Source organism: Pleurodeles waltl, chromosome 2_2 (genome assembly GCF_031143425.1).
Source record: "Pleurodeles waltl isolate 20211129_DDA chromosome 2_2, aPleWal1.hap1.20221129, whole genome shotgun sequence".
Taxonomy (NCBI): domain Eukaryota; kingdom Metazoa; phylum Chordata; class Amphibia; order Caudata; family Salamandridae; genus Pleurodeles; species Pleurodeles waltl.
In genome coordinates, this window is record NC_090439.1 from 987,433,509 (window position 1) to 987,449,762 (window position 16,254).

The 16,254-nt window shown below is 48.0% G+C and overlaps 1 protein-coding gene across 1 annotated transcript in view; it reads left to right on the plus strand.

Annotated features, from left to right (window-relative positions):
* The window catches only part of TBC1D31 (TBC1 domain family member 31), a 578,066-nt gene that overhangs the window by 463,471 nt on the left and 98,341 nt on the right, over positions 1 to 16,254 (plus strand). The window contains exon 18 of the mRNA XM_069220688.1: positions 9,625 to 9,765. Coding sequence (XP_069076789.1) covers positions 9,625 to 9,765 — 141 coding nt within the window. The remainder of the gene's footprint in view (positions 1 to 9,624; positions 9,766 to 16,254) is intronic.

Genomic DNA, 16,254 nt, shown 5'->3' on the forward strand with positions numbered 1-16,254 from the left:
GGATTTTGACTCATTCCGAAATTAACAAGGTTAGGTAAACCTGGGAATGCGTCAAAACCCTCCGCCACTCCATGGGTGGCATACAAGTGATGCAACTGGGAGAAATATCTTTATTTCTGATGGATACAACTACCTGTGGATTCCTCACCTTATTAATACTCCCATGGCGCCAGAATTTGACGGAAATCTTCTTCCTAGCTTCTGCACGTCGACGAGGACGTCACATTTGCCCACGCGACGCCGTCTGACGTCATGCAGGCAATAAGAGGTCCTCGCCGACGTCAGTTCCCTTTTTTCCGTGCGTTCGAAACGGTTATCTTCGAGAGAGCTACTGTTGCTTTCGAAGTTACAGTGTGTTTTCTGCTGCGTGATTTTTCTCTGAGGTTACTATGTCTCAGAGGAAGTCTGGTTTCAAGCCCTGTCGGGAGTGTGGGGGCAAGATGTCCGTTACTGACCCACATTCGGACTGTTTATGGTGCTTAAGCTCCGACCACGACGTCGCAACATGTGATTCATGTCAACACATGAATCCGAAGGCCCTAAAAGAGCGAGAGGCTAAACTCTTCATGGCGAAGTCAAAAAGGAAGGAGAAAAAGCATCATAGGAAGTCCTCCTCGCCGAAGTCTCATCGGCGTCATCGAGACTCCCGGCGCCGTAGGGATTCATGGCGCCATTCCAGCAAGGAGAGGTCTCGATCGAGGTCGCCTTCGGCTCGGCGTCGAAAGACTTGGGAGGTCAGTCCCACAGTCACTCCACATCCTTCGACGCCGCTGCCTTCTCCGGCTTTGCGACTTCGCCTGGGCAGACATCTTCAGTGGTTGAAGTGACGCAGCCTCAGGTGTTCTCTCCGGCGTCGCAGACGTCGAGGCTGGCGTCGGGGTCGCCTTCGATCCAGGCACCCCAGTATCCGGCTTTTCCTGCCCCTGGAGCCGATAATACCGCATTTTTGAATGCGATGTATACCATCTTCCAGCAGATGGCTCCAGGCGGTGCTCCAACTGGTCTTTCGGGGCCGTTGGCTTTCACCTTGGGTGCTCCGGCGCCGCTACGGCCAGCACCCTTCATGCCCTTTCTCCCCTTAGGGAATGTGGGCTCGGCGCCGGTGTCGGCTCCGGTGTCCACTCCGGTGGCTTCAGAGGTTTTGGCCCCGGAGGTTTCCATCCCGTCGACTTCGGGGTTTCGGCCAGTGACTCCGGCAGGACCATCGGAGACTCCGAGACGTGCCTCTCTTCATCCGGCTCCTACCGCGGCGTCGAAGCTGCCTGTGGCGCCGGACATGGCGTCGGATGGATCCGGAGATCGGCGTCGTTCCTCGACTTCGGCGGATGCCATGTCGACGCTGCGTATTGAAGAGAGGCTACATTCTAGGAGGCGTGCTCTCCGTCTCTTGGAGGAACAGGAATACCAACGGGTCTTGGAGGAAGGAGAAATTGAGGATTCTGGCGAGGGTCTTCATGGTCTGGATACAGCTAGTGGGCTGGATACTTCCCCTGAGTGGGACTTGTCATCTCCAGGGGAGTATACTGAGGAGGCAGCCACTTTTCACGCTGTAGTAAGAAAGGCAGCTAACTTCCTTGAACTGCCTTTGCCGGTAGCGGAGGCGAAACAGAATTTGTTAACTGAGGTCCTACATACGGCCTCTACTGCAGCAGAGCCTCTTTTACCATTCAACGAGGCTTTGCTTGATCCGGTATTGGAGGTTTGGAAGAAGCCGGTATCTTCCTCGGCGGTTCATAGGGCTGTGGCCAGGAGGTATCGGGCTGCACCATCTGACCCTGGCTTTCTGTCCAGACACCCTACGCCGGAGAGCTTGGTGGTCCAGGCCTCCTGTTCTTCTAGATCTGCGCCTGGATCTTTTCCGACGGTGCCGGGGGACAGACTCCAAGAAGTTGGACTCACAATCCAAGAAAATATTCTCGTCCTGTAGCATGGCGTTGAAGTCCACCAACGCAACATGTATCTTGGGGAGGTACATCTATGCTCTTATGGACGAAATAACATCATCACATACGGAGCTTCCCCAAGGACTCTTGAATATCGTCTCGGATGCCCAGGCTGCTGCAACCCAGGTTATCCAATCAGGGTTGGATACGACTGACTCAGTGGCTAGGGCGATGGGCACGGCTGTGGTTGCGAGGAGACAGGCTTGGCTTCGCAACTCAGGGTTCTCTTCGGACGTGCAGTCGCCCCTGTTGGACCTCCCGTTTGATGGGGACAAACTTTTTGGGGCCAAAGCGGATTCGGCCTTGGAAAGGTTTAAAGAAAGCAGGGCCACAGCCAAGTCATTAGGACTGCAAGCCGCTTCTTCTGCCTCCTCCAGGTTTTTTAGGAGGTTTCGTGGATTTGGACATGGCTCTTCCTCCTCTTCCTTTCGGGGGAGATTCCAGCAACCTGCCTCTTCTCTCACCTTTAGATCAATTAGAGGGAGGGGTAGGGTCCGCACCAGGGGAGCCTCTCAGCAGCACTCTGCCTCTTCCTCGTCCTCTGGAGGTGTGCAGCAGGGGAAGCAGCCTTAGGCTTCCACTAATTCCCACTCACTCCTCTCCTGTAGGGGGAAGGTTACTGCATTTTCTTCACAAGTGGGAGGCTATTACATCAGACACTTGGGTTATCAGCATTGTGGGAAAAGGCTACACCCTTCCCTTTCGGGAGTTTCCGCCCCCCATTCCGCCCCGCCCATCTTATTGTTCAAAAGAACACCTCCTGTTGTTAGAACAGGAGGTTCAAGTCCTCCTTTTAAAGGGCGCGGTGGAGTTGGTCCCAGAGCAGGAAAGGGGTCGAGGTTGTTACTCGAGGTACTTCCTGATTCCCAAGAAGGATGGTCGGTTGAGACCAATCCTGGACCTGAGGATCTTGAATTGGTTCCTCAAACAGGAAAAGTTCAAGATGCTGACCCTTGCTCAGGTGCTTTTGGCGTTGAACAATGGAGATTGGATGGTGTCTGTCGACTTGCAGGATGCTTATTTTCCTATCCCGATACTCAAGTCGCACAGGAAGTATCTCCGGTTTGTGGTGGGGTCGCAGCACTATCAGTTTGCGGTCCTCCCGTTCGGTCTTACTTCGGCACCCCGAGTCTTCACGAAGGTGATATCGGTGGTTGCGGCAGAGCTCAGAAGGAAGGGGATAGCAGTATTCCCTTACTTGGACGACTGGTTGATCAAAGCCAAGTCCCCGGAGCTTGTGTTGCATCATCTGCAGTCAACAACCCAGTTGTTGTTCGACCTGGGCTTTTCGGTGAACGTGCCCAAATCTCACCTAGAGCCCTCTCAACGCCTCCTGTTCATAGGGGCAGTACTGGATACAACATTGGATCGAGCCTTTCCTCCGCCTCAGCGGATTCAAGATATTCAGGAGTTGGTTCCAATGTTTCGAAATGGAGCGGTCGTTCCAGTCCTCAGGGTCCTTCGTCTGCTCGGTCTGTTTGCCTCCTGCATACTGTTGGTCACGCATGCTCGCTGGCACATGAGGGCTCTTCAGTGGTGCCTCCGAAGGCAGTGGTCTCAACACAAAGGAGATCTCGAGAGATGCTGCTGCGGACTTGAAGTGGTGGATTGCGGGCAACAATCTTTCACAAGGAAAGCCGTTCACGCAGTCACCACCAGTGACCACGGTCATAACGGATGCTTCCACTCTAGGGTGGGGAGCTCATCTGGGGGATCTGGAGATCAAAGGGCTTTGGTCTCCAGAGGAACAAATTTTTCATATCAATCTGTTGGAGTTGCGGGCTGTACGTCTGGCTCTCAAGGCCTTCCTCCCATCCCTTCGCGGTCAGTCGGTTCAGGTCCTAACGGACAATACTACCGTGATGTGGTATATAAACAAGCAGGGAGGAGTAGGGTCGTACCTTCTCTGCAGAGAAGCTCTTCGACTATGGTCCTGGGCAAAGGACCATCAGATTTGCTTGGTAGCAAATCATCTGTCCGGAGTCTTGAATGTACGTGCGGACGGTCTCAGTCGCCATTTCTCGGCTGACCACGAGTGGCGTCTCCATCCAGATCAAGTCTGTCTAATCTTCCAGTTGTGGGGGGTTCCTCAGATAGATCTGTTTACCACCCGGGAGAACACGCACTTTCTGTTATACTGCAGTATCCGGTGCAGGGGGCTTTGGGGGACGCGTTTCAGAGAACCTGGTGCGACCAGTTGCTTTACGCGTTTCCCCCCCATACCCTTGATTCCTCGAGTATTGAGGAAAATTCACCAAGACCTAGCCCAAGTAATCTTAATAGCTCCGGATTGGCCAAGGAGGGTGTGGTATTCCGACCTTCTCCAACTCTCAATGTGCCCTCCGCTCCGTCTCCCTCTCAGGGCAGACCTCCTCTCGCAATCGCAGGGGCAGGTTTTACACCGCAACCTCCAGAGCCTGCACCTTCATGCCTGGAGATTGAACGGGGCAACTTGAGTTCCTTCTCTCTCCCACCTGATGTAGTGGATGTTATCATAGCGGCCAGGCGACACTCCACTAAAACTATCTACGCTAATAGGTGGTCTAAATTTGTGGTATGGTGTGGGGAGAGACAGATTGATCCCTTACGTGCTCATTTGTCAGATGTTTTATCTTTTGCTTTGTCTTTAGCGCAGAAAGGTTGTGCAGTGGCTACTATTAAAGTTTACTTGTCTGCCTTGTCAGCCTTCATTTGTCTTCCAGACCAACCATCGTTATTTAAATCTCCTATAGTACTTAGATTCTTGAAGGACCTTACAAATAAATACCCTCCAAAACCTTTCGTTATGCCTCAATGGGATTTGTCTTTAGTCCTGACTTTCCTTATGGGGTCCCCTTTTGAGCCTATGCATTCTTGTCCAGTAAGGTTCTTAGTAATTAAAACAGTTTTCCTGGTAGCCATAACATCTGCAAGGAGAGTGAGTGAGTTGCAGGCTTTATCGGTAAAACCCCCTTATACAACTTTTTATGGGGATAAGGTGGTGTTGAGGACCAAGGCTGCTTTCCTTCCGAAGGTTGTTTCACCCTTCCATTTGGCTCAAACAATTACTCTGTCCACGTTCTATCCTCCGCCTCATCCTTCAAAGGAAGAAGAGAGACTTCATCGCTTGGACCCAAAGAGGGCGTTAAGCTTCTACCTAGACAGAACGAAGGATTTCAGGCTGGATAATCAGCTTTTCATCGGATACGTGGGCAAGAGGAGAGGAAAGGCAGTCCACAAGAGAACACTCTCCAGGTGGGTTGTTCTTTGCATTAAAATGTGTTACTCTTTAGCAAAGAAGGATCCTCCTGATGGTATTAGAGCCCATTCCACCAGGGCTAAGTCGGCCACTTCGGCCTTGGCTAGGGGTGTTCCTGTGGTCGACATCTGCAAGGCCGCAACTTTGTCGTCCCTTCACACTTTTGCGAGGCATTACTGCTTGAACTCTGAGGTCAGAAGGGACGGCCATTTTGCACGGTCAGTGCTGCAGGATTTCTTGGTTTGACCATACAGGCACCCACCACCGAGTGCAGTACTGCTTTGGGACTCTATTCATTAGGTGAGGAATCCACAGGTAGTTGTATCCATCAGAAGAACGAGTTACTTACCCTCGGTAACGAATTTTCTGGTGGATACATTAGCTACCTGTGGATTCCTTGCGGTCCCACCCGCCTCCCCGTTGCCTTTTTGGTCTCACCAAATAATCCTTGAGTGTGCTCCTCTTGGTCTTTAGGACTGCAATAGATTATGTATATATGGATATTTGTATATATATTTCTTTGTATATATACATATTTAGTGTGTATATGTTTTGATTTAAAAAAAAAAAAAAAAAAAGAAAGTTATATTAAATCTATAGCCATTTTCTTGCAATGATGCGTAGTTTATAATGTTATGAGATGTTGCCTTTATCTTTCATTGCATTGGATTATTGTTCTCAGGCACGTAAAAAATGTTGGTACTGACGTCGGCACATCGGCGAGGACCTCTTATTGCCTGCATGACGTCAGACGGCGTTGCGTGGGCAAATGTGACGTCCTCGTCGACGTGCAGAAGCTAGGAAGAAGATTTCCGTAGAATGCTGGCGCCATGGGAGTATTCATTAGGTGAGGAATCCACAGGTAGCTAATGTATCCACCAGAAAAGTCGTTACCGAAGGTAAGTAACTCGTTCTTCTCCCTGTTTTTTTCCTCTTCCTATGTGTGCTGCACGTTGTGCATTTTGCATCCCACATAGAAAGAGGAAACTCCTCTGGGGATTGATTTTGTGCTAGAAGGTGACCCTTCCTGCTCAAAAACAATCAATTTGTGTGCCATTGCAGGGGAAAAGGATAGGAATGTGCTGTATCTCCTAGATAGAGTGCATTCCTGCCCTTTTGTTATGACGCAGGACAGTGCAGCAAAATGTTTGCGGCGCTGCCCTGCGCCAAAACATTGTAAATCTGGCCCTAAATGTTTGCTCCATGTATGACTAGAATCTAGCCCACATATAGGGTGTACATGATCCGTGACTTACCTTAGTTTACTAATAGCATTGCCTTCAGGGGCAGAAGTATTTCCCAGTTTATATTTAAACACTCACTTTCAATAAATATTTTACTAAAGCATGATGTGGTAGCCCACTGTCATTTTTAGACCGTATATTTCCAAGAAATGTCCACAAAACTTCCCATTAACTTGCAGCTTTACTGATAAAACTATGTAGTGTATTAATAATCTTTGAAAACTTGGTTTCAGGAACCATATTTATCATTTGCTCATCACAAAGTAAAGTGTTCTTATTTGTTTTCATCCTATTAAAATATTTTGTTTAGTCACTGAAGAACAAATGGTCTGTCATAGCTACTGACATGTATTTTCAAATGTTTATACAATTTAGTTATTTAAATGTTGTGTGTTAGGAAAAATCCACCTAGCCTTTCATTTCACAGTCTTTACAGCAGGTCAGACAGGTCAAATCAAATCAAACATATCTTTATTCGGTCTAAATTTAGACCCTAAAAGTACAGTTAAAAACACTAATACATACAAAATATGTCCCGTGGCAGATGAGAAGAGCAATTTCACCTGTTAGCTTCCATGTAATTTAGAAAAAATAGCGAGAGACCTTCCTAAAATGTTACCTCAGGACCAGCTTGAACATCATTCAACAACACATTTTAGCAGAATCGTATTATAAATTAATAAATTTCCGATCTCATCTACGTAAAGAGCAGTGTGCTTTTAAACATTGGCACATATATATAAAAAATTGTGCAAAGTTAAAAACATTAAAAACACAATTTTTGTCCAGATCCACTCATAGGAAAATAATTCTGATTCTGACAATCTAAAGTGCAATGTGCTATTACTGTAGAAAATGACACATAATTAAGCAACAGGTCATCTTAGACAATCCTTGAATTCTGCAGTCAAAATGGAAAAAAACAAAGTAACTTTTGACCTCTTTGTCAACTCTCCAGAAGGGGCGAGTAGGTCCTGAAAATAGCTCGACCTCATAAAAAATGACTCGCCGTAGCAAGTGCTTGAGTAGATTTTTCGAGCCCTGATGAATAATTGAACGTTTGCCGATACATATGACTGTGAGCAAACTTCTTTTTCCTTTTGTGTGTCTCTCCTTTGCGCTCATGCTCATGGCAGCCATAGCGCTTTGAATTGTCTCGCTTATGTCAACTGTTTTACTTTTCATTTTCAATTTATATTGCAGGAAACATCTAGTTAGGAATTTACAACGCCAATAGCTCTAACAGTCAAAACGGGGAGCACCCTGTCTTCCATTCCAGCATTTGTGACCCCAAGGCATCATGATAAATGCAGTCATTAGCACAAATTTGAATAGAGTTTTGAATGTTTTTCACCATAAGTTGGTGCGGCAAGTGCTGTATCTTCGGACACGTGTTTCTGGCTATTTGGCCTTCATCAGCGAAGAGCAACGTGTAGCTGGCGGGGTTGCTTGAAATGCCGCCATGAAAGTATTCACAGGTTTAAGTACCACTCAAGAAGGCGCACAGGTGCTTTACCCGAGCTCGTCAGCTCAGAGGCTCACGGGAGCCTTAATTACAACAGTCAAAACGGGGAGCACCCTGTCTTCCATTCCAGCATTTGTGACCCCAAGGCATCATGGGAAATACAGTCATTAGCACGAATTTGAATAGAGTTTTGAAAGTTTTTCACCATAAGTTGGTGCGGCAAGTGCTGTATCTTCGGACACTTGTTTCTGGCTATTTGGCCGTCATCAGCGAAGAGCAACGTGTAGCTGGCAGGGTTGCTTGAAATGCCGCCTTGAAAGTATTCACAGGTTTAAGTACCACTCAAGAAGGCGCACAGGTGCTTCACCCCAGCTCAGAGGCTCACGGGAGCCTTAATTACAACAGTCAAAATGGGGAGCACCCTGTCTTCCATTCCAGCATTTGTGACCCCAAGGCATCATGGTAAATGCAGTCATCAGCACGAATTTGAATAGAGTTTTGAAAGTTTTTCACCATAAGTTGGTGCGGCAAGTGCTGTATCTTCGGACACGTGTTTCTGGCTATTTGGCCGTCATTAGCGAAGAGCAACGTGTAGCTGGCGGGGTTGCTTGAAATGCCGCCTTGAAAGTATTACAAGAAGGGGCACAGGTGCTTCACCCGAGCTCGTCAGATCAGAGGCTCAACGGGAGCCTTAATTACAACAGTCAAAATTGGGAGCACCCTGTCTTCCATTCCAGCATTTGTGACTCCAAAGCATCATGGTAAATGCAGTCATTAGCACGAATTTGAATAGAGTTTTGAAAGATTTTCACCATAAGTTGGTGCGGCAAGTGCTGTATCTTCGGACACATGTTTCTGGCTATTTGGCCGTCATTAGCGAAGAGCAACGTGTAGCTGGCGGGGTTGCTTGAAATGCCGCCTTGAAAGTATTACAAGAAGGGGCACAGGTGCTTCACCCGAGCTCGTCAGATCAGAGGCTCAACGGGAGCCTTAATTACAACAGTCAAAATGGGGAGCACCCTGTCTTCCATTCCAGCATTTGTGACTCCAAAGTATCATGGTAAATGCAGTCATTAGCACGAATTTGAATAGAGTTTTGAAAGATTTTCACCATAAGTTGGTGCGGAGAGTGCCGTATCTTCGGAGACGTGTTTCTGGCTATTTGGCCGTCATCAGCGAAGAGCTCTATTCAAATTCGTGCTAATGACTGCATTTACCATGATGCCTTGTGTTTTACAGCTCTACAAGTTTCTGGTTCGGGCGCTAATGTGGCAAAGTACCCACAACATTGGCAAAGGTCAAAACTCTTCCTAAGAATTTGCCATAAAGGTTGCTAAATATTTATTTGGGATTCTGCATACTTGACTTATGCATTTGCTAGTCCACGTTTCTGCCAGGTTTTGACATAGAGCTGATGAATTAGTTATTGCTACGCTTTATGTATGTGACTACTCTTATTACCTTTTTATTCACCATAATAAATTCGGGATTCTCACCTAAGCAGATCCTTAAATGCTTGTTTGACATTTGAAACAGTATAGAGCTATGGGGCGCGAAGAATATGAAGGTGTAAACTATGGAGATTTATATAAAACCTTTTTTTTTTTCTTTTCTTTTTTATATACCGAGGAGCAAGATTTTGACTTTTTGATTGCGCATTTGAGATTGTAATAGATAACAGGCAAATATAAAGATTGCAATAATTTAATAATGTTACTTTTTCCCATTTTAAAGCAACTTGCCAAAGATCATGAAACTAAGACGCAGGATATAAAAGGAGTGCTGGATGCTAATCGGAAAAAGGCTGAACTCGAAGAACAAATGTTTCAGCGTCTAATGGAAGCTGGTGGTGCGGAGAACTTTGAAACTCAGAAGGTCAGAAAAATGTGTATTTATACTGTTTGCCGTTTGAGAAAAGTTATTTGTGGATTACCGGACTGATACAATTGTATGTTATTTTTTAGAAAAACAAACTTATTGAACACCAGTTTTGAAAAATATCTCTTTCCCGGGTTCGACTTCTTCACAACGAAAGGGAGCTTTGTGAGCAACACATACAAGTATATGACGCAGACATTGGCAAAACCGATAGGCCTCTCATGGGAAGGTTTTAAAAAAGTGAAGAGTGTGGGAGGAGAAGCGGGGAGCAGGAATAGAAAATATCCTTTAATATGCACTATAGTGCAAAGGCGAATGCCACTAGGGAATGATGCATGCCATTCAGTCAGAACACTGTGAGTCAAAAACACATTTGGGCAGGATGAGTTTCAGAACAGAGAGGAAAACTATGGGACCAGGGGCAGGAAGAGAGCTAGACAAGAATGTCATGCAATCATGAATCAGGGGCCTAAACCCAAAGCCCACTTTGTAGATTGTATGGTTCACAATAGGTCTTTGGCATCAGACAGTTGAAGCTCTCTGTAGACGAGACCTGAAAGATAAAGCTTCTGGCTGGTTGCGCCAACATTTTCGTTAGGTCGTATTTTTTAATTTTGACCACCGTTTACACAGGTTGATGTCCCCATGTCCAGGCCATTTCTACTCACTCCAGGAGTAGCATACATCTACAGGGCTGAATAGTGTCCAGACCTTAAGCTGTGCTCCACTGTACTTGGAATGAATATTTCTTAGCTTAACTCAAGGCTTTTTACCCTCCACCCCCATATGGCAGAGAAATTTAAAATGCAATATATTTACCTATCAATAATGTAAGAATACATACCGCAGAGCGTATTTAATGCTGATTGTCAAAGAAAGAAAAAAGTCTATTTTAATTAGAAACTGTGGTATGTGGTAGACACCTCTAGCTGCAGATTCCTTACCTTTCAATTTCCCAGGTGCCAGACTTTTTGGTGAGCAATACCCATGCCTACCGGTAGATGACTTTGATAGGGTCTGGGTGCATCGTCCATGCCAGAAGTGATGTTGCGGTACCCATATAAGTGCCACCTAGGCATGCGGGCATCAGTTACTTTCTTTCCGTGCCAGCCAGCACTGATCCGGAGAAGAGCTACCCCTCGGTCATTTTTGTCAGTTTTGTTGATACTTTTTTGCAGTTTTCCTCCTGGTGTGGCAGGATGTCATCAAAGAAGGCCGGCTTTAAGCCCACAAAGCCTGTCATCGACCAGTGTCGGCGACGGATCCACAGCTGTGGTGTTTGGAGCGCAAACCCGACCCGAAGTCATGCTCTGAGTGCCTGGCCATGCATCCAAAAGCTTTCAAGGAGCGGTCCCTAAAGCTAATGGGGGCCAGCAATGCGACTCCATGCAAATCGAGGTCCCTGTCAAGAGGAATATTCCAGGACCGGTCGCGGAGCCCAAAGTCATTGTCATCCCACTTCAAGTCCTTGGGACGGTCACGTAAGTTGAGGCTTAAGATGAAGAGCAAGAAGTCAAAGCCGTCTTCGACTTCTCATCCATCAGACAATGAGGGAGAATCTGCATTCAAGGTCTGGTTCTTAAGCCGATTCTGTGCCTCCCTGACTTTCTGGGAGCTGGATTGACCCCTGTCCAACTTGTGGAGTTCTACAATGTCAAGCACCCCATAGTTGGGTGGCCTGATTCCCAGACGCACCTTCAGACCCTGCATGGTCTGAAGGGGCCCCATCTGATTCCGTGCTGGCAGCTTTGGCCCAGACTCCAGGGGGCCACAGGGATCCATTCCTGAATACGGACTCACACAGGTTGTTCCATCTTGACCTTCCCCAGTGCCGGCCCTGATGCAGACACTTCCTGGGGCCGCTGCCATGCCCATTGTGAGACCTGACTCTGACTCAGAGCCAGAGGGGCATCGCCCGATGCCAGCAAGAACTTTGCTACCTAGATTGGAGCCTGAAGCCTATTCCATTAGGTTAGGCCTCGAGGAGGAATGGGAGGGGTTGCTGGACCCTGCTGAATACTAGCCCTATGAAGAAGACCCAAATATGGACTGGTGTGAGGAACTGAGTGAAGCTAGTGGACTGGATACGTCTCCAGATACTGATATGCTTTCTCCCCTACCATGGCTACGGAGGAGGGAGCCTCATATGCAGTGGTGGTGCGGAGAGCGACTGAGGTCCTTGATCTTCAGCTGCCCTAGATGGCAGTCAAGACTCACAGCTTGACAGAGGTATTGCAACCGGGAGTGTCCTTGTCCGAACCCCTACTGCAGTTCAATGACGTCCTTACTGGCATCCTTTTGGGTACCTGACCCAAACCCAACTCAGCGGCTCATGTGAATAGGCTGATTGCCTGCTGCCACCTGCCCCAGGGAGCCCAAAGTTTCTCACCCAACACCCTAGCCCGGAGAGCTAAGTGGTCAAAGCCTTGACATCCAAGGTGCCTCTTCTACTGCCACCCAGGGTAATGAATCAAAGAGGCTGGACTTTTTGGGTAAGAAGTTGTCTGCATGTCCTATGGGCCATTACTCCCACACTTTGTGCAACATGGTTGCACAAGTGCTGCTACAGTTCCCGGAGGAGGCCTGGGCCAGGCTGTCTCAGGCTGTTGCAGATGGGAGGGATGCAGAAAAGTGCACAATGCACTGTGGACTTGGCACAATCTGCTCACTGGGCAGAGCGGTTTCATCGATGTTAGCTCTGAGACGCCAAGCCTGGTTGAGGATAAGTGGCTTTTCAGAGGATTTCCAAGCCCTTCAATGGCACTCGTCTCTTCTGAGACAAGGCATATGTGGGGCTAGAGCTCTTCAAGTACTTGCGTGTTACGGCCAGATCTTTGATGATCCTTGCAACCTGCACCACCCACAGTCTGCCTTTTGCTCCTTTCATGGCTACGGAAGGTGCTTTCAGCCTTGCCAGTTCCCTCCCAGCATCTGCACCTTGCATACCTCCCAGCTTCTCCAAGGGCATGGTACTCACAGGTCTCGCGGGTCAGGTAACCAGCAGTCTGGCCACTCCATCACCCACCCAGCAGCCTCCAAGTTTTCCTAATCTGCCCCTTTACCATCATGGGAATCCAGTTGGTGGCAGGATTTCCCATCACCTGCCCCGCCGGCAGTCCATGACATCGGACAGGTGGGTCTTCACCATCTCATGACCGGCTGACGGAGGATCACCTGTCCCTTCTCTGCAAAGAAGTTGCAGCTCTCTTGGCAAGGGAGCCATGGAGATGGTTCCAGTGCCAGAAATAGGATTGGTTGCTATTCCCGCTACTTTCTGGTTCCCAAGAAGGACATAGGCCTTCACCATATTCTTGATCTATGAGCCCTCAACTTCTTCCTCAAGAAGGAAGAATTCAAAATGCTCAATTTGACTCTTGTCTTATCTTCCCTGGACCCATGAGACTGGATGGTAGCGTAAGCCTTGCTGGATGCTTATTTCCACATTCCCATCCTGCCTGCCCACCAGCGCTATTTGCGGATTACAGTAGGCCACAAGCATTTTCACTTCACTGGTCTCCCCTTTGGCCTTACCTGCACCCCTCGGGTGTTTACCAAGGTGATGGTGGTGGTTACAGCGCATCTCCAGAGATCAGGGGTGCCAGTCTTCTCCTCTCTTGATAGCTGGCTGTTGAAGGCGGACTTGCTTCAGGTGGTCGCCTCCCACCTCCAGACTATGGAGGACCTTCTGCACTTGCTGGGGTTCACTATAAACATTTCAAAGTCACACCTGACTCCCTCTCAGATGCTACCTTTCATCAGAGCTGGTCTGGACAAAGTGCAGTTTCAGGAATTTACTCTCAAACTGTGAGCCCAGGAAATTCAGGCTATGATAGCAATGTTTCAGCCTCTATCCTGGGTTTCGGTGGGAATGACTCTGAGGCTGCTGGGCATCATGGCCTCCTGTATCCTGCTAGTAACACATGCTCGCGGACGTAGGGGCTCTGCAGTGGGACCCGAAGTTCCAGTAGGCACAGCATCACGGGAATCTCTCCGACATGGTCCAAATCTTGCAGGGCACTGCACAAGACTTGCAATGGCAGATAGCAAGCTGTGATTGGGTCGGAGGCAGATCCTTCTCCCTTCCCCAACCAGATCTGACAGTAGTGGCAGATGCGTCACTCCTGGGAAGGGGCGGCCATCTAGGAGAGGTGGTAATAAGAGCACGCTGGTCTCCGGTGAAATTCGGACTCCACATCAACATGGTGGAGCTATGAGTGATCCAACTGACTTTGAAAGCCTTTGTACCCTCTATCAAGGGAAGGCTTGTGCAATTGTTCACGGACAACACCACGGCTATCTGGGACTGCAACAGATGAGGTGAGGTTGTGGACACTTTGTCAAGAGGCCCTGCGTCTCTGGATTAGGCTGGAGCAGCAGGGCAGATGAACTCAGCGGTTGGTGCCTAGCAGATCATGAATGGTGTCTCCACATGAAGGTCGTGCAAGGACTCTTTCAGCATTGGGGAGAGCCTGGGTTAGATATGTTCGCCTTCGCCGAGAATCCAAGATGTCATCAGCTATACACATGGGAGTTTCCAAGGCTGCTCTCGCTATGAGACACTTTTTGTCTACAATGGAGCTAAATGCCTTTCTGCCCATACCACTCCTGTCCAGAGTTCTTAAGAAGATCAAGAATGACCCGACCCAAGTCATCCTTGGGCCCTTATTGGGCATGGGGAGTCTGGTATCACAAGCAACGGAGCATTGCAATCTATCCTACGATGATCAGGCTGCACGTTCGGGATGATATTCTGTTGCAGCAGCAGAGGAAGTTTCTCCACTCCAACCTCTTCAGTCTCCGCCTTCTTGCATGAGGGTTGAGCGGGTGGCAGTTGACAGCTTTTGACCTTCCTCCTGAAGTCTGTGATGTTTTCTTGCCAGCCAGGCGTCCCTCTTCGGAGACGATATATGCCTGCCATTGGAAGAAATTTGTGCTGTGGTGTGCAGAGAAACATGTTGATACTATTTCTGCCCCTTTCTGAAGTCTTACTTTTTCATTCTTTCCCTTGCCCAGCAGGGCTCTGCTCTAGGCACTCTTAAGCGCTTCTCTCTGCCCTTTCAGCCTTCTTGTGGCTGCCTGACAAACCCTCCTTGTTCAAATTCCATATTGTACAAAGGTTTTTAAGGGGTCTAGTTCATCCTTATCCTCCCTTGCCCTTTATCATGCCTCAGTGTGATCTCTGGTCTCTGGTATTGACATTCTTAATGTGTACTCCTTTCGAGCTACTCAACAATAGTCCCACGGGCTGCTAAAATTGAAAATAGCCTTCTTTGTGGTCATTACAGATGCCAGCAGAGTGAATGAGCTGCAGGTATTATCATCTCGTGTCTTCCCTAAAAAACTGGTGCTTCTCACAAGGGCTTCCTTTATAACGAAAGCTGTTACCTCGTTTCATGTAGGCCAATCAATCACACTGCCTACCTTTTTCGCCCTGCCATATCCCTCCAAAGAACAGGAGCAGCTCCACCGTCTGGACCCAAAAATAGCGCTGTTGTTCTACCTTGACCTCACATGAGAGTTCTGGGTGGACGAACAACTCTTTGTGGGATAATTTGGTGTGAAGAAAGGTTGGGGGTTACAGAAGCAGATTATCTGTTGATGGGTTGTGCTGTGCATTAAAATCTGCAATGCATTGGTAAAGAAGCAACCTCCTTAAGGCTTGCAAGCTCATTCCACTAGAACTAAAGCTGCGACCACCGCACGGCATTCCAGCCCTGCATATTTGCCATGGAGCAATTCCCATCTATGCACACATTTTCCAAGCAGTGCTGGACAGTCAAGACTGTCGGGAAGGGCATTTTCTCCATTTTGTCCTGCAGGACTACCTTGTTTGAAATTGGTCCGCAGACCCACCTCTGGAGAGGTATTGCTTGGGTATCTATTCAAAGATAAGGAATCTGCAGCTAGTCTCTATCAGATGAACAAGTTACTTACCTTCTACATTTCTCATCATTACAAGATGGCTGGTCTTTACTAGTTATTGCGATCTCCTAAAACAGATATGGTATCTCTGGAAACGTGAGACTGCAGATGAACTGTGGCTGTGTGTGTGGGTGTGGGTGTGTGTGTTTGTGTTTGTGTGTCTTGCTGTGTACATATACACGTGTGATTATTGTCCCCTATGTAGCGCTCTCTAAGACCACTTTTAGAAAATTGACATTTTTGTGCCCTTAGCAGCCTGCCTTAGGTCATATGACTTGATGTAATTGACAGTTGAAACTTTGTCAATTCACCCCAGACAGTCACACAATAGTGGGATTAGCAGAGTCTGAATGGGCCATTAACTGATTTGATGGGGAGCAGAGCTAAGAACAACCCCTCTTGCACCTCAGTAGGCTCTTCTCTACCACCACACAATAGGCTTAATAGCCCTGTATTGTCAGTGCAGCCAGCTAGGAGCCAGGGCAGAGGAGGCAGGAAACTCCTGGAACATCCGAGAACCTTTTTGAATACTTCTGCCAACGTCTAGGAACAGGGCACCAGGGT